At 39.3% G+C, this 24,477-nt stretch overlaps 1 protein-coding gene across 5 annotated transcripts in view; it reads right to left on the reverse strand.

Moving 5' to 3' along the window:
* RNF130 (ring finger protein 130) overlaps window positions 1-24,477 on the reverse strand; it is a 109,769-nt gene that overhangs the window by 55,560 nt on the left and 29,732 nt on the right. For all 5 annotated transcript variants that reach the window (XM_069468599.1, XM_069468600.1, XM_069468598.1 and 2 more), the window contains exon 3: window positions 4,791-5,041. In XM_069468599.1, coding sequence (XP_069324700.1) covers window positions 4,791-5,041 — 251 coding nt within the window. The remainder of the gene's footprint in view (window positions 1-4,790; window positions 5,042-24,477) is intronic.

Consider the following 24,477-nt stretch of genomic DNA (forward strand, 5'->3'; position numbering starts at 1 on the left):
ATGCATTTTCATAAAACATTCTAAACTCAGAAGTGTACTAGGTTGTAGAATTTTTTATAACTGCCCTATTCCTCAATAGTGAAATTAAAATTTTATTGTTCTGTTTTAGGAGTCAAATTTGACTACTTTGGAATTCAAGGTGCAGTATTAACCATGTAATTGTTAAAAATTTTACATTTCTCAGAAAACCCTTAGGTACCCTTTCAAAACAAATGTACCAAGCATCTACTCTTTTGTGTGAAATAATTGTCACTGACTTAATTAGAAGGTGGCATTTAAGTTATACTATCCGCCATCATCTGAGCTATTTGTGCATAAAGACAGTATTTATGTGCACTCTGACAGATTTTCAGGAAGAACAAACCACAGACACTTAGCAGTAAACTAAAAAGCCAAAGTATTAGATTTTCATATCACATGTAAAATGGGCTCAATTGTGAGATTTATACTGTATGTAGAAAGTTATTTACAATGCATGGCTCTCCTTGGTAGCATATTCTGTAGAAAGAACTGTTTCCTGATAACAGTTTGTGGGAGAAAATCAGTCTCTCCCTAACTCATTGTTTTTTCTTTGCTAATAGTTCTGGTTTCTCTTTTAAAATAGCCAAAGGTTTCAACCAGTTGAGTTGCTGCCACTTTCTTATTAAACTTTAATAAGTTAAGCTTTTTAAGCCACATAAAAATTTCATCAAGCATTTCTCAACCTTAGGGGAAACGGAAGGAGGAAAAAAGGTTAAAACATCACTTTCCACTAAAGCAGCGTCCGGAGAGGGATGCTCTGGAAGGAGCCTGTGTGCAGCCAGCCACAAAACAAATGCTAGGAAGCAAGCCCCTGCTTGCGGTTACGTTTCCTCCTTCATCACACACAGGTCCCACACTGGGTGCTAATTAAAGCACCATCTTCCAATAGCAGGCTCCTGGGACAACTATCTGAGCTTCGTTTCCCCCATCCTATGGCTGTGCTGCATTCAATGCATTTCCACAGGGCTGTCCTGTCCAAAACACCCTTTCAGAGCAGCTTCTTATTTTACTTTCAGTGTTTCATATGGCAACATATGCAAAAAACAAATCTGTAGGTAAAAAAAGGTAAATAGCATGTTGTAGCATGGAAAAACAAGGTGGGCTGTCTAGGGACCTGGAGACCCGAGGCACACAGGGTGGTGAGTTCCCGGGGCTTCCTTACTGCCTCCCATACGCATCACAGACCACGTGCTGCAGAAGCTTCCCATCCAGAAGTGACAACAGGGACAAAAAAAAAAAAAAAAAGAGCCCCCAAAATCCTGGCTCCCCTAGCCAAAGTACTGGGAAAAGCGTGGCGTAACGTCAGAAAACCTTTTGGGCAACACACATTCTACTCCAGCCAAATGCCTAAGAAAAAGCGCACTTTCACCAGCGCCCAGTGGGAAGATGCCTTCCCAGACCAGCTCCTCAGTAGAGCCAGCGGAGCACATGAATCCGACGCCCAGAGAACACCCCGTCCAAGAGCAGAACATACATTTTTTTCAAGCCCCCACAAAACATTCACCAAAACAGACCATGTCTTACATCATAAAACAAACCTCAAGAAACAGAAAGGAACTGAAGTCACACAGAGTACTTCCCTGATCACACGGAATCCAACCAGAAATTGGTCACGTTTAAGATCATAGCAAAATCTCTAAACAACTGGAAATTAAAATATATACTTCTAAATAATACCTGGGTCAAAGAGGAAGTCTCGAAATAAAAAACATGTAGAACTCAATGAAAATGAAAAGGTATCAAAATATGTGGCACAGCTAAAGAAGTGCTGAGAGAGATTCACAGCTCACAATTCTTACATTAGAAAAGAGGGAAGGTTTCAAATGAAAGGATCACAGATGAATGTAAAGAATCAAACTATAAAACTTTTAGGAAAAAATAGGAAATCTCTGGATATCTAGGGCTAAGCAGAGTTTTTAGATTTAACACCAAAAGCTATGATTCATTAAAGGGAAAACTCCTAAATTAAACTTCATCAAAACCCCAAATTTTTGCTCTTCAAAAGACTTCATTAAGAGGTTGAAAAGACAAAGACTGGGAGAAAGTATTTGCAAACCACATATCTGACAAAGGACTTGTATTTAGAATATATAAGAACTCTCAAAACTCAACAGTAAAAGACAAAAAAGCTAGGTAGAAAATGGGCAGAAGATACGAATGGACATTTCAATAAAGAGGATACACAGAAGGCAAATAAGCACATGAAAAGATGTTCAACACCAATAGCCATTAGAGAAATGCAAATGAAAGCCACAAGAGCTGTTATGACACACCCAGGAAAATGGCTAAATAAATAATAACATCACCAAATGCTGCTGAGGATGTGGAAGAAACAGATCAGTCATATGTCTCTAGTGGGAATGTATAATGGTCCAGCCACTTTGAAAAAGAATATAGCAATTTCTTCTAAAACTAAATATGTGCTTACCATGATAATCCAAAAATTGCACTCTTGAAATTTACATTGCACTCAGAAATTGACACATTTATTCTAGGCAAATGAAAACTCATGTTCACACAAAAACCTGTAAATGAAATGTTCATAGCTGCTTTATTTTTAGGAGTCAAAATCTGAAAACAACCCTGATATCCTTTAATGAGTGAGTGGTTTAACAAATTGCAGTATACCCAAACCATGGAACACCACTCAGCAATAAAAAGGAGTAAACTATTCACACACACAACTTGGATGGACCTCAAGGAAATTACGCTGAGTGAAGAAATTCAAACTCTAGAGGTTAAATACTCTATGATTCCATCTACAGAGCAGAGGGGGGACAGATGAGCGGTAGCCAGAGGGCAGGGAAGGGAGCGGGAGGTGGCTGTGGCTACAAAAGAGCAACACAAGGGGTCCCTGTGATGAAATTGTTCTGTGTCTGACTGTGGTGGTCACACAAATCCACGTGATCAAACTGCACAGAATACACACACATAACCACACACACAAATGAGTACAGGTTAAACTGGAGAAATCTGAGGTTAAACTGGAGAAATCTGAGGATTTCAGAGGATTCACTAACATCAGTGGGTTGTGTAGATGCCAATTTCTGGGTTGTGATGTTTACCACAGTTTTGCAAGACATTCCCATTGAGGGAAGAGTAATAAGAGACCTCTCCATGTTATTTTTTATAAATGAAGTCAATTACAATTATCTCAAAATAAAAGTTCAAAAAAAATGTAAAGGACTGGTGTTCCTAACAAAAATGCATATAACCTGAAGCTCATCACAAAGGACCACAAGGCATCAGACAAACCCAAACACAAAGTAACTGACCTGTACTTTTCAAAAATGTCAATGTCATAAAACCAAGTGAGAGAGAAATGACAACTGAATGCACCATACAACCCGATCCAATCAATCTGGGGTTTTCTTTGCTCTAAAGGACATTACTGAGCCAGTTTTACAAAACTTGAAAAAGATCTGTAGGTCAGATAATGTAAGTGTTAATTTCCTGATTTTGATAATCATACTGTGGTTACATAAGTGAATGTTCTTATATCTACAAAATACACAAGGAAGTATTTAAGAATAAAGGGGCATCATGTCTCAAACTTACTCTCAAATAGATTAAAATAAAATATATATATGCACACACACATAGAAAAGGAAATATAGTAAAACATTAACAGCTGGAACATCTGAATGAAGGGAACAGTTTGTACTATTCTTGCAGTTTTTTGGTAAGTCTGAAAGTATCAATAATAAAAATTATCAAAATAAAAAATTTTAAAGGTATATAGAATACTGCAGAGCTTGGCATGTAAATATTCAATAAATTTTAGTTTTCAGATATTTTACACCTATTTTCAGATGAAGAAAGAAGTTGAGAAGCTAAATAAACTGTCCAAGCAGACAACTGGTGGTAGGGCAGGGACCTGAACTCAGTCTGTGCTTCTTTCACTAGAATGCAGAAGGACAAAAACTCCAACTCCCCCACAGGGATCTGGATGTACTCTGCTAGGAGAAGGTGGCATTATATAAAAATTGGCTTCAAACCACTCTCTAAACAATCCACTTCTTAGTTTTCTATAGGAAAAGTCTAGGCTGAGGACCCAATGCCTTGACCCTGGCCCCTAGGATGGATATTTGTCCATAGCACATCAAACAAACAAAGTAACAAACTGAGAGAACCACGTCCAGGCCCCCGCCCCAGGGCAGCATACTGCCTCTGCTGTGTCTGCATCCACTCAGCCAGCATCACTGAGCACTTCGGACACGCTGGCATTTCTAGGATGACTATCTAAAGAGATCTCTTCTATCAGCCGCACGCCCCCCCCCCACCCCCGCCACTCCCATGTCTGAGCTTAGATATGACTGAGATTTTTAGTTGTTTTTTTCCTGAATAGAAAATACATAGTTCAAAACTCCCATGGGAAAACAATTCACATGGAAAAAGGTATAAAGTGAAGTCTCCCTATCCCTCCCTTCCAACCCCCCTCTCCAGAGACATCCAAAGTCACCAGTTTAAAAATGCATCTTTATGATATCTGTCCAAATTAATAGGATTATCTAGATCATATTATGATATTAAGCTATCTGCCTAACTAGAATAATCTAAGTGATCACTATAAATTTAATAATTTCCCCTTTTAGGTATTTAAAATATCCTTAAAATACCTGTGTAGGTATTTTTTCCACATATTAAAATGACTGACGGTTACACCTTTTTTAATGAAAACAATGTTTGTAACATGTCTGACCATGGCAGATGCCTATGAACCATGTTCGGTAAGAGCCAGTCTCTGTACAGTATTACTGGTAGCTCACCTGGTTCCTGTCGCGTGCATTTGTGTATCTGATCTTCTGAATGAAGTAGAATATGAGCCACGCTGAAGAAATAATCATCAAAACAATAAAGGATATTGACACGAAGACTAGAGAGCCACGGCTGAAGTTCTTTGGCGGCATTCGAGTTCCAACTGCTATTGTCATTTGTACAGAGATGTTTTTCTCCAGATAACTCAAAATATCCTTACCCCTCAATTCTGTTATCATGACAGCAATAATATCTCCAGTGCCTGCAATGTAAAATAAATATATATACTCAAGTGACATTTAAAATTTATAGAAACACCAAATATATAAATATACTTAGAAAAACTACTGCAATGTTTGCTAGTGGGAGGGTTTGCAGATTCAGCTGAAATGAAGCTGTGGCTGGGTGTGCAGGCACCACGTGGGAACATGCAGTGTGTTGCCGAGTAGTTCAGCCTTCAGCAGACATGAAGTGTGAAACGACTGCAGAGTTAAGAACCACATTAACTTGTCTTTTTAAATGATTATTAAACCAGCCAACTGAGACAACAGACTGCAACGTTACATAGCAATAGAAATCTGGTAAAATCATGCAGGTATACATTGTAAAACTTCTTTTATTTTAAAATGATCTTTAGAAAGTCCTAATTCCTTGAGAAAAGGACGAAAGTGCTGTTGTTTATAGTACAAATTGGTGCTTCTTGCACTAATCATTCGAAGAAACATTCACGGAGCACCTACTGTGTGTAGAACTAGTACAAGGAACAGAGAAAGGTGCAGGATATGGAGTTTTATATCACTGAGACTTAGGATATACACCTGGTAACAGACCTGCAAAAACATAGTGCCAAATGGTGGTACCTTTTATGAATAACATTTGAAACTCACTGTGATCTTATGTCTAGATCTGAAAATCAAACTCTTCCTGAGACAGGTCCAAGCTTCAACATTCTGGACTAGTTTGGCATCAAAACTCCTCCAGCTTGTATGCTGTCAAGAGGTCTGCCTACAGCCACAACTATGCACGTTCGTCACAAGGAGGGTCTTAAGTTGCCCTTCTAGTCACCTAGCTTTTTCTGTCACATAATTTCCTGAAGCAGTAATACAGTAAAAGCAAGTCACTCCCTTTCCTATGGATAGCAAGAAATTGCTTTGCTACTCTTCTCCTCCACAAAAGGAATAGCTTTCCCACTTTCTTCTCAGGAAACAGAGAAGCCTTTCTAGCAATCTAGCTATCAGCAGTCCTCCTTTCATAAACTGAAGCTGCATGTGGCAACATGCAACTTGTACAATTTGGCTTATTCAAAGAGCTCCTAAGAAAGACTGGGGGTCAGGAGAAGAGCAATAAAAATTTTCTTCTGGAAAAGAAAAAATTATAACTACTTATTCAAATTTGAATAAGGTTTATACATGTAACTGTAAACCACCAAAATAAAACAAGGAAAACCCCCAAAACTTATCCTTTCAAATGCTTCTTCAATGAATAAGATATTAAATATTTGATTTTTTATGTTCATTTATCATATTTAGCTAAAAGGATCATGTTTGTTACATGCAGTCACAGAAGACTACAAGCACCTGAAAAGAAATTCAATAATAAAAGGAGTTTTATGGAAAATGTAAGCCAATGAAATATATACCTTTTTATTACCTTATGCAAAATTGTTCCAGCCACTTTATCAGAACAGCAATTTTACAGAATACTGATTTAAAATCCACAAGCAAAAAGACAACTGCAAAATTAAAGCAAGCAATAATGTTATCATCTAATTATCTTTCTGAAATAAGAGTTCTGATCAGTAAGTTAGAGAAAATCCTAAAATAATGCTAAAGCATTTTAAATTTCCACTTAGAAACCTTAGGTTTAGTGCTTTTAAAATGTTGTTCAACAGGCAATGTGGTATAAGATACCAGGTATGGCTATAAAGTAACTGAGACGGATCCCACAAACAACACATGACAATCAGTCTCATTGCTTTATAATCACACCAGGTACAAAAGGTTTTAGAAATCAGTTCTGAGGTTCCCTCTTGAAGACTCAAGCTGGAAAAGGAGTGGGGAAAGCTGCACAGGTAGCCAAGGACAACAATGCACCAAAAAACATTGAATGAGTGCACCCACTAATTTTACCTGGAAAGCTGTTTGGGAAAAGAAGTGTTTAATTATTTCAACCACCCATTCCATGGTATTTATTGAGCACGTACTATGATCAAGGCTCCTTTCTCCTCTTAAAGAGAATAGAAAATTACCTCCTTTTAACATGAAAATGGCATACGCCCTCAGGAGTACAAGGAGCATCTTAAAAGGACTAGAGAGAGAAGCCAAATAGTGGCTTCATCACACCAGCACAGAGGACACTGGGGAGGGTGACAGCAAAGGACAGTAAGACTCCATCAATCAAGAGGAAAACGGTGACAGCACCACCAGAACACTAGCAAAGGCACTAGGTTCTTAATGAACCAGTCTGGGTCTCAAATCCCTTATATAATCTGATGGAAGTTATACAGGGGTCCATCCTAGAAGAAAAGCCCCACCCCACGACCCTGCCCCTAAAGCCTATCTGGGTTCAAAGACCCTGATTTAAGGACGCCTCAGACACGTGATTTAAGGACGCCTCAGACACGTGATTTAAGGATTTGGGAAGCTCTGGCACAGCTTTAAGAGGGACATTAATGCCAGAGGAAATGTAAACTTCAGAATAAAATTATGGTTAATCAAGCAGTGATTGATCAGAGTTAAGGATTAATTAGACTATAACGGTGTAAACACTCAAGCAGAAATGACAAATATTTGGGGACATCCATCACCACTCCCATATCCCAGCCTTAGACAAATACTGCTAATAAATCAAGGCTATGGCCACAGAATCCTATGCATTTTGACATGTCTGGTAGCTAGTATTTATTAGAAATGACAATGAAATAAAAACCTATTTGTGATCCCTGCTTTCAATTATTTTCTTGAGAAACTTTCTTCATTGTTATTCTTTAATGGGGCTCTATGTTTCCACTGCTTGAGTTTGGCTGCTATAACAAATAATACAATTCTTGCCCCTTTCATTTTGAGAATTTTCAAACAGCACAGAACAATTCAATAATTATATGAACACTCCTGAGCTTTTATTAAGATATGTCAACTGGTAACATTTTGCCCTTTCTATATGCATTTATTTTTGCTGAACCAATTAAGAGCAAACTACAAACATGACAATTCACCCTTAAATACTTGAGCAGTAACTCCTAAGAATAAGGTTATTCTACATGCCCACAATTCAGTTATTCATACTTGGGAAATTTAACTCTTTGTTCTTTAATATACACACAATCCATATTCAAGTATCTCTGCCGGGTCCTAGTACCAAGTTTAACAACTGTTTTGTTTAGCTTTGTATCCAGGGTTCCATCGGGGGCTGTGGGCATTGTGCTGAGCTGTCACGCCTCGTTAGTTTCCTTCGGTCTAAGACAGTTCCTCAGACACTAGTCCACTAACCTTTTTAAGGAGTCCAAGCCAGATGTTTTGACAATGTCCCCTGATCTGGATTTGTCTGCCTGTTTCTGATGATCAGGCCTCCAAAGCACACACTTGCAGTAGGAATGCTACAAGGGAAGCTACGTCCTTCCTCCTCAGTGCATCACACATCAGGAGCACATGCTGGGTTTACCTTTATCGCTAATGGCAAATTTTATGACTTGGTTAATTTGGTATCTACCAGAATTCTCCACTGTAAATGAACGCTTTTTCTCTTTTTAATTAGTAAGCTATCTGTGAGCTGATACTTTCAGATTGTGCAATTAGCCAGTTCCCCCAATAAACTTTTACTCAACGCTCTCAGCATCCACTGATACTTGCCTGAATCTGTTACTATAATGGCATTTGCAAAATTCTGATTTTCTAATGCCATAATTTCTTCTACATCTTGTAAACTGATTCTAAAAGCAGAGGCATTAACAAAATTTCCTATTTATCTTTTTTCCCACTAAAAAAATAGAACTAACAGCTAGGCAGTTTATATGTAAAAAACGAACCCCCCCCCCCGCCCCCGGGCAATTCTGTTTTTGAATGGGGAAAAAAAGGTAAGTGGAAAAATAGGGTAATACTGTTATAATACTGGCTACAAAATTAATTTTGAGGGGCCAAGAGAAAGAACTTCAGAATCAACCTCCTTTGAGCTCTGCAATCAGGTCTAGGTTCAAATTCCAGCATGATACTTAACCTCTCTGAATCTCAGTTTCTTCTTTCAAAAAATGAGATACTACCTGCAAGTTTCACATCAGATGCTCAGTAAATGCTACAGCCGAATGAGCTACTCCTACTTGTAATGTTACTACTCACAGAAAGTGAAAGAAGGAAACTAAAAAGCCCCTACCCCAGAATTTTGGATTCCTATTCCCTCTTTTTAATTCCTCCCCACTGCTCAGGAAGCTCTCGGGCACCCGCTGACAGACACACCCTGCTGACTGCCAAGAGGATGAGTGCTTCTGCGGGGAAGGTGAGTCTACCCGCTGAGCTGTGTCAGAAATCCATCCCCACCCCTTGTCTTCCCTCTACCTGACTGGGAGTAAAGCTCAGGCCAGCCTGTGTAGCTGGGGAACTGGGGTAAAGGAAGATCCAGGAAGAGAACACACGAGTGAGGAGTCAGGCTGCAAGGACAGAGAGGGGGTTGTGTGGTAAGTTGTACTATAAGCTTACCTGTTTTCTAAGACAACAACATCCCATACAAAATCCCATTGAGCAGAGGTTTTATGCCTTAACAGATGAACTCGTTAAGTTAGAATCCCTGCCAAAATTTTAAGGAATTTCAAAACTTGGAAAAAGATATAATTTTAGGACATATCCTATAAAAAGAATTCAGGGGGGTGCTGCATTCCCACATTAAGTGTCTGCACTGATACTTTTGTAACTTCTGGTAAATGAGTAGCAATGGCATTAGAGTTATTCTTGCAGAATTCAACAACCTATTTATATGTAAAGCAGAACACCATATACTTTAAGCGAAAGAGACTGAGATCACTTTAAAGTTCCAGAAGGACTGCCGAGGAGGAAACTGCTGGGTGTGACATCTGCTGCATCAAGCTATACGGCCCCGCCCCCAGTCCTGTGCTCGCCTGTGGCTCAAAGACTCTGCTCATCCAGGGTCTGAGCCTTCTCCGTACTCACTTCCACTGACTCAACGTAAGTCCTTCTCAAATGTTTACCTAAGTACTTTCCTTTCTTCAAAACTAGTCCTCATTTTTCTCTTCATCTCTCTGAGATCCCTTAAAGAACTCAAGCGGGAAAAAAAAAAGATATGCCCCATTCTTTTATGAAATAAATACACCAATAATTCTGACAGATGCAGCTGACAGGTATATCCATTATAGATTTCCTGCTGGGATCTGTCAGTAGTTTTCCTGAAACATAGATCTGCCCAGTCAATCTCCTGTTCAAAAGCCTTTGATGTGTCCCTTCTGTCAACCAAATGAAGTTCACCTAACATTCAAGGCACCTGGGAAGCCACATGGCCCTACAAGTAATGGACAATCATGGTACAAAGGACTCTCCTTGACCCAATGAAACCACGTGCCAACAGTGACTGAAACAATAGCTCATGCAGTCTCAACAGAATGGAGGGGTGAGGCGAGGAGGAGGGAACTTGGGAGGAAGTGGAGAAAGGGTCAAGACACGGGAAGCTTCAACAAAACCAAATGGCAGGAGAGAGAGAAGAGGCGATGGTCAGAGCACAGGACACTGCAGCTTGCGACTTGAGATGCAGCAATTCTGGGAGACACTGCAGTCCAGGGGAGCAGCTACACGACCAGGATCCTGGAGAAGCAGAATGGCCGAAGGACTCGAGGAAGGAATGTTCGGGCAGGGCGTTCACTTCCCACCCGGATTCTGAAGCTGCGCAGGACGACGGGAAGACCACGACTGGTAAGTGAGCCAGGAGTCAAGGCCTCAGAGGAACAGGAGAAGTGACAGGCAGGGCAGTAAATGGCTGTGACCAGGAGGGACACAGGGTCTGCAGCGCGAAACTGGAAGGTGAGGTCTCGCGGCTGTGGAACCGCACTGGTTTGAGAGCAGCTGTGCACCAGCACCGCAGTACCCACGCGGCGCCACGGGATGCACAACACCCATCTGCAATTGTGCTGAAGCTTGCACCTGATCTCCTGCTGTGAGGCTGACACGACACGTCAATGTGTCAGCCACCGAGGGATACCACAGTCACTGATAATTCCTGCAGACGCTGGGCTACAGTTTGTCCTCAAAAAGAACAAGGGCCTACTGAGCCCTCCTTCCTTTACTCCTTGGACAAGAAGTTCTTCAGTCTCACACAAGCAGAACGAAGGGCCTATGCACAGCACTCACGCGTGTTTCTTCTGCCATCTCCTAACTGTATCACTCTGTAAATGCTCTCTTAGGTTTCTCCACGTTGGAAAAAAAAAAGATGGCATGAGCAAAGACCTGAAGAGAGAGCTTTCTTCCTTCATGTAGAGAGGCAGAAAAGGGGATCAGGAAGACAAATCACCAGTCAGCAGAGAGTCCACAGAATCTTTCTGTTAAAAAGAGTTCCTAGGGATCATCAACCTTCACATAACGCAAGAGGAGCCCTATAAATCACTGACCCTTTTTAGGTAAGTGGTTCTATCCACAGGGAGTTGTAAGGATTAGAAAGGTCTTCCTCCTAACCAGAACCTAGATGTCTAAATGCCCACCCATGGTCCTTGCTTCTCTCCTCCATAGAAGTATCACTGAATAAATGAATTGTATTTCATTAACTGATGTATAAAACACCATCAACGATAAGGTACATCATTACTTTACGTATCATGAAGGAAAAAAGTTTGTCAGTAAGTTGTAAGATGCCATTGAATATCAAAAACATTCCAACTTTAAGTTGTACATCCCAGAAACAATGAAAATTCCTCTTCCACACAATAGTTCTTCAAATATTTAAAGTCATGTTCCTTGTTACCCCACCTCAGTCTTTTCTGCATAATATTATAACTACTAATATTTTTAGGGCCCCAAATTACTCATTTTAAAAAAAAAATTCTTAATCTAAAACTTTCAGAAAAGTTGGAAGTATCATATAAAAACTTTTACTCAGAACAGTTTAAGTTGCCAGCATGATGCTTCAACACCTCAAATATTTAGTGTGAGTGTCTTACGAACAAACAAAATTATAAAAAGAAAACAATCTCCAAGCCAGGAAATTAACACCAATACTTTCCTACCATCTCATCTCAGAGTCATGCAAGTTCCCCTACTTCCCCAATGACGTCCTTGAGAGCAGTCCAGACCAGAGTCTCAGGCTGCATTCAGCCACCACGTCACGTGTCATTAATCTCCATCAGTCTGGAACAGTCCCTCGGTCTTTCCTTGATGTGATTACAGCCCAGTTTTTAGTAAAAGGTACTTCTTTGTGGCTAGAGTCAAATCACGCACCCCCAGCAGTAAAGGCAGAGTGAGGCTGTGCCGGTTCCAGCCTATGCCGCCAGGCGGTGCACACGGTCGTATATCCCATTGCTGATGAAGTTCGCTTTGATTATCTGGTAAAAGTGATGTCTTCCAGGCATCTGCACCATTAAATTACTCTCTTCCCCTTGGTGATTATTAAGTATTCTGTGGGGAGGTACTCTGAAATGAGGTAAATATTCTATTCCTTATCAAACTTTCAATTTATTCTTTTACTGTTTAGATCAGAATGGATTCACGGTTCCTCTTTTAATAAAAATGAATGCAATACTTCCAGTATCAGGAGTAGCACAAGACCAACATCTCCCTCCATCTGATTATGTCCACAGGGATACAGCCCAAGATTCCAATATTTAAAAACTAAGGAAATAGACTTTAGTTAATTATGCACCAATACTGGTTCACTAGTTACAACAAATGTACCATACTAATGTAAGATGTAATAACAGGGAAACGGTGCAAGATTATGGGAATTCTTTATACTATCTTCACAATTTTTCCATAAATGTAAAACTGCTCTAAAAAATAAAGTTTATTGAAAAAAAGACTCATCATGTAAAAGGAAACAACTTCTCATCAGAAAAAACAGAGGCTGAAAAACAAGGAAATAATATCTTTAAAGCTCTGAAAGGAAATTCTGTGAACCCAAAATTCTATACATATGTCCTTGAAAAATGATGACAAAGAAAAGACTTTCAGATAAGCGAATGTTGAGAGAATTCGTCACCAGGAGATCTGCACTGCATAAAATGATTTAAAAAAGGAAAATGATACCAGATGGAAACTTGGAACTACAGAAAGGAGTAAGTACACCAGGAATGTTAATGTGTAGGTAAATAAAAAGGCCTACCTTCGTCAGTTTTGCCATTCCCATTTCCCTCTCCAATGAGGGGACCCCTTTTACACTTCCTCTAAAAGCTCCTCCAACTTAAGATTTGGGCAGTGGGTCTCAACAGGAGCAGCGGAAACCCCCCGGGGGCATCTAGAAACCCTGGGGAAGGGTCTGCACAAACAGGAAGGAGCCACTGGCACTGAGTATGCAGGGGTCAGGGAGGCTGAACGCTCTGTAATGCAAAGAACAGTCTTGCATAGCACAACAACTGTCTTACCCAAAATACACCCACACAATCCTGAATTGAGAAGCACTGTAAGGCATCCATCAAGAGGCAAGGGATCCTCACCAGACCTCTAAGGCATGCGGCTGCTGTGCTGGTGAGACTACCTTTCAGCTTAGCATGCGGAGTCCAGGCTCAGCATCAATCACATGCACTGCTATCAGGTAGAAAAGTATCTTCCGGCCTGTAACCTATGAAACCAACGTATAGAACGGTATTCTAAACCTACACAGATCCTTTATGCTATTTTGCCTTCTCCACTTCTGCTGCCAGTGAGAAAAGATAAGCATAGGAAAGACAAAAAAGTAAATCAAGTGATGAGTTCAAAACCTACCCAGGATGCAGAGCCTGCAATGGCTAAGTTAGCCTAAGTTAGGATAATACAACAGAAAAATAGTCTCACGTATCTGGCAGGCGGAAGGGCTTGCCAGTTGTACTTTAGATTTAGAAAAGAAAAAGAAAATTTAAGAGCGTACAGAAAAGTTTTTAAACAGAACTGCTGCATTTATTTTTCTAAAGTTATTTATATTTTTTAAAGCTACCACTTAAATGTTTCAGTTTTATGTTTTTTGATAATCATGCATTTCTTTTTAAAAATGTTATGAAACATACGGAAGATACAGCAGAAACATTCGAACTCAGGCACAAATATAAATATAATTTAAATTCATACTTCCTGCCATAGCAGTACATTAAAACTGTAGGCTCCACCTTTTATGAGGTCATTAAATCCATATTCAATTAGAAGCTAAAAAACTTGAAATGGTAAAACAACAGCATGACTATTATATTATTCATTTTCTTGATGGGCTTTTAACATAAAGATAATAGATTTACATAAAGTGGCCCAAATTATTGATATTTGAAGGTATTCTGCAATGTGTTTGTGATGTTCTCATAAAGTATTTTTTAATACTTAGTGAATTTTCTATATTTTACAAAGTATACTTTTTCTATTCATTGCTAGATAATATAGACCTAAATAAGTTTTTAAAGAGAATATGATGAAAAAATGTAAAGAATCATGCAACCGATTTTGTTCAACCAGCCCAAAAACCCCAGTAACAACCACTTAATATTGCTGACTGATAAGATTTAAAAAGTAACATTACTGGCCGGGCGCGGTGGCTCACGCCTGTAATCCTAGCACTCTGGGAGGCCGAGGCGGGTGGATCGCTCAAGGTCAGGAGTTCGAGACCAGCCTGAGCGAGACCCCGTCTCTACTAAAAATAGAAAGACATTATATGGACAACTAAAAATCTATATAGAAAAAATTAGCCGGGCATGGTGGCACATGCCTGTAGTCCCAGCTACTCGGGAGGCTGAGGCAGTAGGATCGCTTAAGCCGAGGAGTCTGAGGTTGCTGTGAGCTAAGCTGACGCCACGGCACTCACTCTAGCCTGGGCAACAAAGTGAGACTCTGTCTCAACAAAAAAAAAAAATTATTATTTGGTTACATGTTTATCTGAATTCTTCATCTTCTGCTAATAATGGAAAAAATGTTCACATATTCTTACAGACATGCAGATAAAACTGTAATGAGACTTTCCATTAGACAGTGATTTGACACAATTTAAGACTGTTAAACAATAACAGTAAAGTCTACATAAATTTTTAAAAACCAGGACAATAGATCCTTAATTTTTAGACAAATGTGCATTATCTTGAACTATCCAAGGGCCCGTAACTTCCCCTTTATACTACCACATATCCGCTAACTACAAGACAAAGAACTCATTCTGCTAACTAGAGGTAACAAGTAAAACCACAGATCGAGCAGTCCTTCCCGTCAATGATGTCACCCGGCACTGCGCTGGGAAAGATGCCCTTCAGTCACCAGGCAAAGGGCATGCCCTAGAACAAACACAACAAGCTCTCGAAACACTATTGACAAGGCAAGGAAACAAAGTACTGATTGCTTAACAATGTGGAATTTTAAAATTACTTCTTAAGTATCCTTAAATGGAAATAAAACTTAATAACAAAACTAAATATCTTAATAAAATCATTCAGGGCAACACATTTATTTTGTTCAAGGCATTTTATTGACCACTGCTGAGATTAAAGACACAAACCTTAACTTAATGAAACTTGTAGATCTTTTCTTACTGCCAGTCAAGTACACAAACAAGGACAACATAAAAAGAAAAGGACAATGCTATCAGAAAGGTACAAAAACAGCTCTGAGGACTGCAAGGGCCTTGGATTGTAAAGTAAGAAAGGGCCGTGATCCAGGTCTATTTTTGACTTATCAGTTCATATCAGTTCATATTAAAACGCACAGCACAGACAGCTACTCATTCAATGTTTCCGTACTAAATGAAGGCAGGACAAAATCGCCATGCAAGCAGGACAGGGCTGAACCACGGATCTCTGGGTCCATCCTTTGGGATCTGAGTGCTAGGTTGGGGTGGGGGAGTCTCCTGGAACCAGTATCTTTCCATGCACCCCAAGTGATTCTGATGCAAGGGTCCTCAAACCTCCCAGTGCCGCCCTAGATGGTGAAAACGGTCCTCTGTGGAGGGAGAGTGCTAGCCAACGCATTAATATTAGCCAGCAAAGCAAGGAGTAGTCAGTGCATAACAATTTTCTCTGGAATACAAGCAGAAACACAAGGACAGGGACCTACAGCACAGAAAGGTTAGAAGAGGATCATAACTCTGGAGACGGGAGTCAGAGAAGGCTCCCCATGATGTGCGCTACTGTGTGCTGTGCAGCCTGCCTTCTCAACGCATTCTCAGAGGTGGGTTACAAGGCTTTTGGCAAGCTCGGCTCACTGGACTGAAACGGGACCTTTCTATGACCACTGTCTCTCTGACCCTGAACACGGGCTTCATTTCTTCTCAGTGTGTCTGCCAGGAACCCCTCCTGCTCTGCTCTTCCTCACTTCACCTGTGGGAACTGTGCTGTGTGAGCTGCTTCACATGTTCCCTCCATATCCCCACACAATGCTTCCTGCTGGGTTTTCCAAGTCCCACCTAGATGACAGAGAAGACAGGAACATCCTTCTAGTTCCTTGTTCAGGGCAGCTGCTTGGTAGCCTGGTTTTGTTTTTGCTGTGGATATGAGAGTCCACGCCCCTAGGCCAGGGCTGGGCAGATGAGCACTCAGGCAGCATCAACCCCACTGGCCCAGAGAACCACCCCTCTCTTCTTTCAACATCCTCATGATGTTACTAAATAGCCCTTGCCTTAGGCATACTTCTGCTTTGAAGATGAAGCTTTTCTTTTTTAGAGACAGAGTCTCCCTCTGTCGCCCAGGCTGGAGTGCAGTGGCGCGATCATAGCTCACTGCAGCCTCAAACTCCTGGGCTCAAGTGATCCTCCTGCCTCAGCCTTCCAAGTAACTGTGACTACAGCCATGTGCCACACACCTGGCTGATTTTTTAAATTTTTTTGTAGAGACCGGGTCTCACTATGTTGCCCAGGCTAGTCTTGAATTCCTGGGCCTCAAAGGATCCTCCTGTCTTGGCTTCCCAAAGCACTGGGATTATAGGCCTGAGCCACAGTGCCCAGCTTTGCTTTTGTTAACAATACATCCATGTTTTTCACTGAAATAATTATGTAACTTTTGGGATTAATATGTACCAATCTAGACCAGTCTCGTTTAGATTTCTAACTCTAGAATACACAACATCTATGTCTTCATAGTTAATCTTTTAATTTTACACTTAGCATACGTCTACTAATTACAAAGCCAAGCAACCATCTTTATGTTTACATTTTTCTTGTCCACTTTTTAATATCATTCGATCCTTGTATGGTCTTTTAATTTCTACCCTGAACACTTAAAACATAAATACAGCAAACAAGAGACCACCTCATGAATATTTTCTATGTCTCTCCAAGTAAGGATACTTAAGGGCATAGAATTCAAAACCATTTCAGTTTAAGAATCTTCTTTTTGTGTTGCTTCTGAACTGTGGTTTGCACTATACTTTTCAAAAACAGCTTTAATGAGATATAATTTATATGTCACCAGACTGACCCTTTTTAAGTGTACAATTCATTAATCTGAGTGAAACTACAGGGATGTGCAACAATCACCACATCCAGTTTGGGCCATTTCCATCACCCAGAAAGTTCCCTCATGTCCATTTTTTAAAACACATTTTTGTATTGATTTTTAGATCTCACCTATGTTGCCCAGGCAGGACTCGGACTCCCGGGCTCAAGCGACCCTTCCGCATCAGCCTGAGCAGCTGGGACTACACATGTGCACCACCATGCCCGGCTCCCTCATGTCCACTTGCAGTTAATCTTCACATCTAGCACCACCCTACACAGCAACTAACCCGCTCTCTCTCTGTAAATGTCACTTTCCTAGACATTTCATGTAAGTGGAATCATGATAGTAGCCTTTTGTGCCTAGATTCTTTCATTCAGCACAACGCTATTGAGATTTATCCATTTATCAGTAGTTAATTCCACTTGGAGTTGATCCTTGAACAACACGGGTTTGAACTGTGAGGGTCCACTTAGATGCAGATTTTCTTCCCCTCTGCCACCCTGGGACAGTGAGACCAACCCCTGCTCATCCTGAGCCTACTCAACGTGAAGATGACCAGGTTGGAAACCTTTATGATGATCCACTCCCACCTAATGAATAAATATATTTTCTCTCCCTTTTGATTTTCTTAATAACATTTTCTTTTCCCTAGTGTACTTTAAGAATACACTACATAACACATATAACATACAAAATATGAGCTCATCAACTGTTTACGTTACTAGTGAGGCTTCTGGTCAACAGTAGGCTATTAAAGTTAAGTTTGGGGGGAGTCAAAAGTTATACATGTATTTTCAACTGTGCAGGGGGGTCGGCACCCCTAACCCTTGCTGTTCAGGGTCAACTATAATTGTTAAGCTATATTACATTGTATGGACATAACCACATTTTGTTTATCTATTCACCAACAGATGGGAGTTTGGGTTGTTTCCACTTTTTTGGCTACGAGAAATAATGCTGCTATGAGCGTCTGTATATAAGTCTTTGTAACATTTCACTGTTTTCATTTCTCTAGGGCAGATTCCTGGGAGTCGGATTGCAAGGTCATCCAGTAAATTTGCATCTAACTTTTTAAGAAACTGCCAGACTTTTCCAAACTGCCCGTACCATTTCACATTCCCACTGGCAAAGCACAAGGGTTCCAGTTTATCCACATCCTCAACAAAACTTGGTACTGACTTTTTAATTATAGTCATTGTAGTAGATGTGGAATATTATCTCGTTTTGATTGCATTTTTCTAATGATCAAGAAAATGTCTAATCATTAAATCCTTTGCCCAGTGTAAAACTAGATTGTTCGTTCACCTTACTGATTTTGTAAGAGTTCTTTATATATTCTAGATACAAGTCATATATCAGATGTGTGGTTTGAAAATATTTTTTCTCAGTTTGTGGCTTTTTTTTTTTTTTTTTTTTAAACAGAGTCTCACTCTGTTGTCGTGGGTAAAGTACAGTGGCATCATCATAGCTCACTGCAATCTCAAACTCCTGGACTCAAGCAATCCTCCTGCCTTAGCCTCCCGAGTAGCTGGGACTACAGGCATGTACCATGACATCTGGCTAATTTTTCTATCCTTAGTAAAGATGGGGCCTCACTCTTGTTCAGGTTGGTCATGAACTCCTGTGCACAAGCGATCCTCCCACCTTAGCCTCCCAGAGTGCTAGGATTACAGGCGTGAGCCACAGCTTCCAGCCTGTGGCTTTTCATAGTTTTAATGGTGTCTTTTGAATGAAAAAGATTTTTAATTTTGATGAAGTCTAATTTATTTTTTTCTTTATGGACAGTGCTTTTAGAGTCATAGATGATAACTTTTTGTCCAAAATCACAAAGACTTTCTTCTACAAGTTTATGAATTTAGTTCTTACAGAATTTGTTTAATATCCATTGTAAAGTAACATATAAAGGTCTCACTTCTCTTTCTTCTTTTTATTTCTTTGGTTGCATGTAGATAACAATTGTTTCGACACCATTTGTTGAAGACTATCCTCTCCCCACCGAACTGTCATGGCACCACTGCTGAAAATCAATTAACCACAAAAACATTCTTTCTAGATTCTTAATTCTGATCCACTGATCTGTATGCCTATCCCTATGCCGATATCACAATACCTTGGTCACTGAAGTTTTGAAATCAAGTAGTGTAAGTCCTTCAACACTGTTCTTTTTCAAAATTATTTTGGCTATTCTAGGTACTTTGAATTTGCATATAATTTTAGGATCAGGTAACAATTTCTATAAAACAGATACTGTAATTTTTATAGGTACTGCAATGAATTTATAGATCACTTTGAAGAGAACTGCCACCTTGACAATACTGAGCACTCCAATACAAGGTCATGAAATGTCTCTCCATTTATTCAGATTTTCTTGAATTTCTCTCAGAAACGTTTGTAGTTTTCAGTGTACAAGTCTAGCACTTCTTTCGTTAATAATACTTCTTAAATTTATCAAGTTTTTTTTGTGATGGAGCCTTGTTACATTGCCTAGGCTGGTCTCAAACTCCTGGGCTCAAGTGATTCTCCTACCTCAGCGACCTGAGAGGCTGAGACTACAGGCACATACCACAGTGCCCGGCTAAGATGTGGGGTGTTTTTGGTTTTGAGGCAATTGTGAATGAACTATTTTCTTAATTTCATTTTTGGAATGTTCATAGCTAGTATATAGAAATATCATTGATTTTTGTACAATGATTTCATCTTCTGCATCCTTTCTAAACTCATTCATTATTATTAGATCTAGTAGCTTTCAAATAAATCCCATCAGATTTTCTACATACACAAACTGTGAATAATATGTTTTACTTCTGCCTTTCCGATCTGGATGCCTTTTATTTCTTTTTCTTGCCTGCCTGCAATGGCTAAAACCACAAGTATAATGTTGAATAGAAATGGTGAGAATGGAGATCTTTGGCTTGTTCTTGATCTTAGGGAGAAGGCATCAGATATGATGAAAAATGTGGGCTTGTCATAGATGCCATTTATCAGGCTAAGGATGTTTCCCTTTACTTCTAACTTGTTGAGTTTTTTGTCACTTATTCTACTAATTGATTTTCAGATGTTAAGATACCCTTATATTCCTGGGACAAATCTCCCTTGGTCATGAATCTAATCCATTTTATATATTGCTGGATTCTATTTACTAATACTTTTTAAAGGATTTTATGCTCATATTCACAAGGGATATTGGTGCGTCATTTTCACGTATATCTTTACTTGGTTTTGGTATGAGGGTGAAACTGGTGTTCTCTATTTTCTGAAACAGTTTGTGAAGGGTTGGCTTTTTTTAAAAAAAATATTAGATAGATTGCACCAGTGAATTTTGTGGTAAGATACTTAATGCCCAATTCAATTTCTTTATTTATGATAGGTCTACTCAGATGTGCTATTTTTTTCTTGAGTCAATTTTGATAATTCTTTTTTTTTTTTGGAATCTGTTCATTTCATCTATGCTGTCTGATTTGTAAATGTACAGAAAAGAGTAAACATAGCAGGTCTGAACTGCTATTCTTTAAAAGGTCTGCTTACAAAGCTGGCCCTTCGGTGACACCAGGGAACTTGGATTTTGGGAGGGTTCCCACCATGAATTGGTAAGAGTAGCTCCCTGTGAGTGTGACTATACACTGAGTCCACCTGGTGAATCACTGAACCAGTGGGAGGTCTCTGGGACCCCAAACATAGCTGACATAAAGTTGTTCATAATATTCCTTTACAATCTTTTTAATTTCTGTAGAGTCAGTAATGATGTCCCCTTTCAGTTGTGATTTTGGTAATCTGTGTCTTCTTTTTTGGTCACTCTATCTAAAGGTTTGTCAATTTTGTTGATAGTTCTAATGGTTCTAACGGCCAACTTATGGTTACATTGACTTTCTCTATTACTTCTCTGTTTTGTGTTTTATAGATTTCTCCTCTAATCTTTATTTTTTTTTTTTTTTTTTTTTTTTGTTGAGACAGAGTCTCACTTTGTTGCCCAGGCTAGAGTGAGTGCCGTAGCGTCAGCTTTAGCTCACAGCAACCTCAGACTCCTCGGCTTAAGCGATCCTACTGCCTCAGCCTCCCGAGTAGCTGGGACTACAGGCATGCGCCACTATGCCCGGCTAATTTTTTCTATATAGATTTTTAGTTGTCCATATAATGTCTTTCTATTTTTAGTAGAGACGGGGTCTCGCTCAGGCTGGTCTCGAACTCCTGACCTTGAGCAATCCACCCGCCTCGGCCTCCCAGAGTGCTAGGATTACAGGCGTGAGCCACCGCACCCGGCCTCTCTAATCTTTATTATCTCCTTTGTTCTACTTGTTTTGGGTTTAGTTTGTTCTTTTTTCAGTTTCTTAAGGTAAAACTTAGGTTACTGATTTGAGATCTTTGTTTTCTGACCTTGGTGTTTAAAGCTATAAATTTCCCTCTAAGTACTGCTTTACCAACATTCCACAAATTCTTATGTGTTGAGTTCTTAATTTTCATTTGGTTTGAAATATTTTAAAAATTTTCTTGTGACTTTTTTATTTGACCCATGTGTTATTCAGAAGCGTGTTGCTTAATTTCAAATACTTAGGGATTTCTCAGATTTCCTTCTTTAGTTGATTTCTACAACATAGTCTATTGTGGTTGAAGAATATACTCTACACAATTTCAATCTTTCAGATTAATTCAGACTTTCTATTAGGGCTCTATAAACTTCTTGGATATACAGATTAATGTTTTCATCAAATCTGTTAAGTTTTCAGCCATTATTTCCTCAAATATTTCTTTGGCTCCTTTGTTTCTCTTCTCTTCTCTGGGACTTCCATCACATATATGTTGGTATATCTGCTAGTATCTCACAGGCCTTTGAGGCTCTGTTCATTTTCCTTCAATCATTTTTAAAAAACTTTTTTGCTTCAGATTGGATAATTTCTATTGATTTATCTTTAAGTTCCCTACTGATTCTTCTGCTAATTTTGAATCTGCTATTGATGTCTTCCAGTGAATTTTTCATTTCCAATATTATACTCTCTAATTCTATAATGTCTATTTGGCTCTTTCAAATAAATTTTATATTCTTTACTGAGAATTTGTATTTGTTGACTCATTGTTTCCATTAACTATTGTCATATTTTCCCTTACTTCTTTAAATATAGTTTTCTTTAGTTCTATGAACATACTTATATTAATTGTTTTCAAGTTTTTCTCTGCTAAATCCAATATCTGGGGACACTCAGAGACAGTTTCTATAGAATGTTTTTCTTCCCTGATTATGAGTCACACATCCCTATTTCTTTGCATGTCTTGTAATCTTTTGTTCAAAATTGGACATTTTAGATAATATATTGTAGCGACTCTAAATTCTGAGATTTCCTCCGCCCCCTTAAAGTTGCTGTTGTTGCCTTATCTGCCTGTTGGCTTTTGTTTACTAACATGCCTGAGTTAAACCTATGAAATGTTTCCTCTGTGGCATGTAGCCACTGGTATCTCCACTCAGTTTCTTATTTTTTTATGTTCTTTTTTTCCCCTTCTTTTTAAGACTGACTTCCTAGGGATTGCTAAGCCACTGGCTCTCCTCTGCTTTCCTGCCTGCCTCCGTGAAGTGCCTTCCACAGATGATGGCAATGGGCACTGATGTCACCCACTATTCCAAATAGAGCCCCTTCAATCAGCACAGATCAAGCTGCCAGTCCTTGCAGTTCCACCCTGGCAGAAACTCCACACACCATAGTTTCGCGAGACTAGGAGGCAGTCCCTACTAAACACCACAGCTTTCCATTGTTCTTACCTGAAGTCTGGCAGTTTTTCAAAGCACAAATGTGTCTCAGAGTATTGTATGCCTTTGGTTGATTTCCAGAACACTGAAATAACTGTTTTTGTCAATTCTGTACAGTTTTACAGTTGCTTTTTTTAGAAGATTTGCTGATCTCCTCAGTTGGTCATAACCAGAAGTACTACCCTCTCTCCCCATTATTTCTAATCCTACCTTATACATATTTTACAAAGTTTTTCTCTTATGATTTTTATTTTGAAATATTTCAAATGACCAAAAATTAAAGAGAATATAATAAACACCTGTGTACCCAACACTCAGCTCAAGAAATGTACATTACAGGTGTATCTGAAGCTCTTCATTTACTTCTCCCTGATCCTATTTCCTTTCTTCTCTCTCCAGAGGGACCCACTGTCCTAAATTTGATATTAATGTTATGTATGTTTTTATTATTTTATGCCTATATATATTCTTAAATAACTACTGTTGTACATTTTAGTATTATTCAAATGATATCTGATTATAAATATTTTCCTATAACTTACTGTATTTTGGGGATTTATTCATATAAATATATCCAGCTTTAATTCATTCGTAGTTAACTGATGCATAAATATGCCACAATTAATTCATTCTCCTCTGACAGACATGTGCTTACAATAATCTGCACAGGTGCAAGAGTAACAAGGATGTAGAGAAGCACAGGGAGAGGCTGTAAATGCTTGTGTAAGTCCATGAAATCTCCCCATCGGCCTCCACGTGGCTGGAGGTGGAATCCATGGCCTTCCACAGAATCTGGATTTAGAGTTACAAGAGTCCTCAGAGAGCATTTTCTCCAACTCCAACACAGGAGGCAACTTGGCCTTTGTCAAAGAGCACATAAGTGGAAAATCTGGGACTAAATCTAGGTTTCCTATCTTCTTTACATCCTTGTTTCTCAAAGCAAGATCTGTGGACCAGCTGCATTAGTATCACCTGGACACTTACCAAAAATACAGACTCTTGGGTCATATTCCAGTCCTACTGAATAAGAATCTGCATTTTGACAAGATTCCTAGGTAATCTGTATGCACATTAAAGTCTGAAAAGTACTCTAGAGTATACATCTAGGTGTGAAATTACTGGATGACAGTATATGAACTCTTTATACTGGATATTGCCAAATTTCTCTCCAAGGTATTGTACCAATTTACCTTCCCACATTATTCTAATTTTCTACGCATCTAATCACTACACAGAGCCATTTCTTATTGCTCTTCTAAACACCTCCATTCTGTTTGCCTTACAAGTTACACTTCCTGAGAACATGTCCTCAAACTATACCCCTGAGGTTCCTTGTTTGTGCTGTTACACACTAATCTATGATAAGAGTTATATGTCAAATGAGTTC

This window comes from Eulemur rufifrons, chromosome 5 (assembly GCF_041146395.1).
Source record: "Eulemur rufifrons isolate Redbay chromosome 5, OSU_ERuf_1, whole genome shotgun sequence".
NCBI lineage: Eukaryota > Metazoa > Chordata > Mammalia > Primates > Lemuridae > Eulemur > Eulemur rufifrons.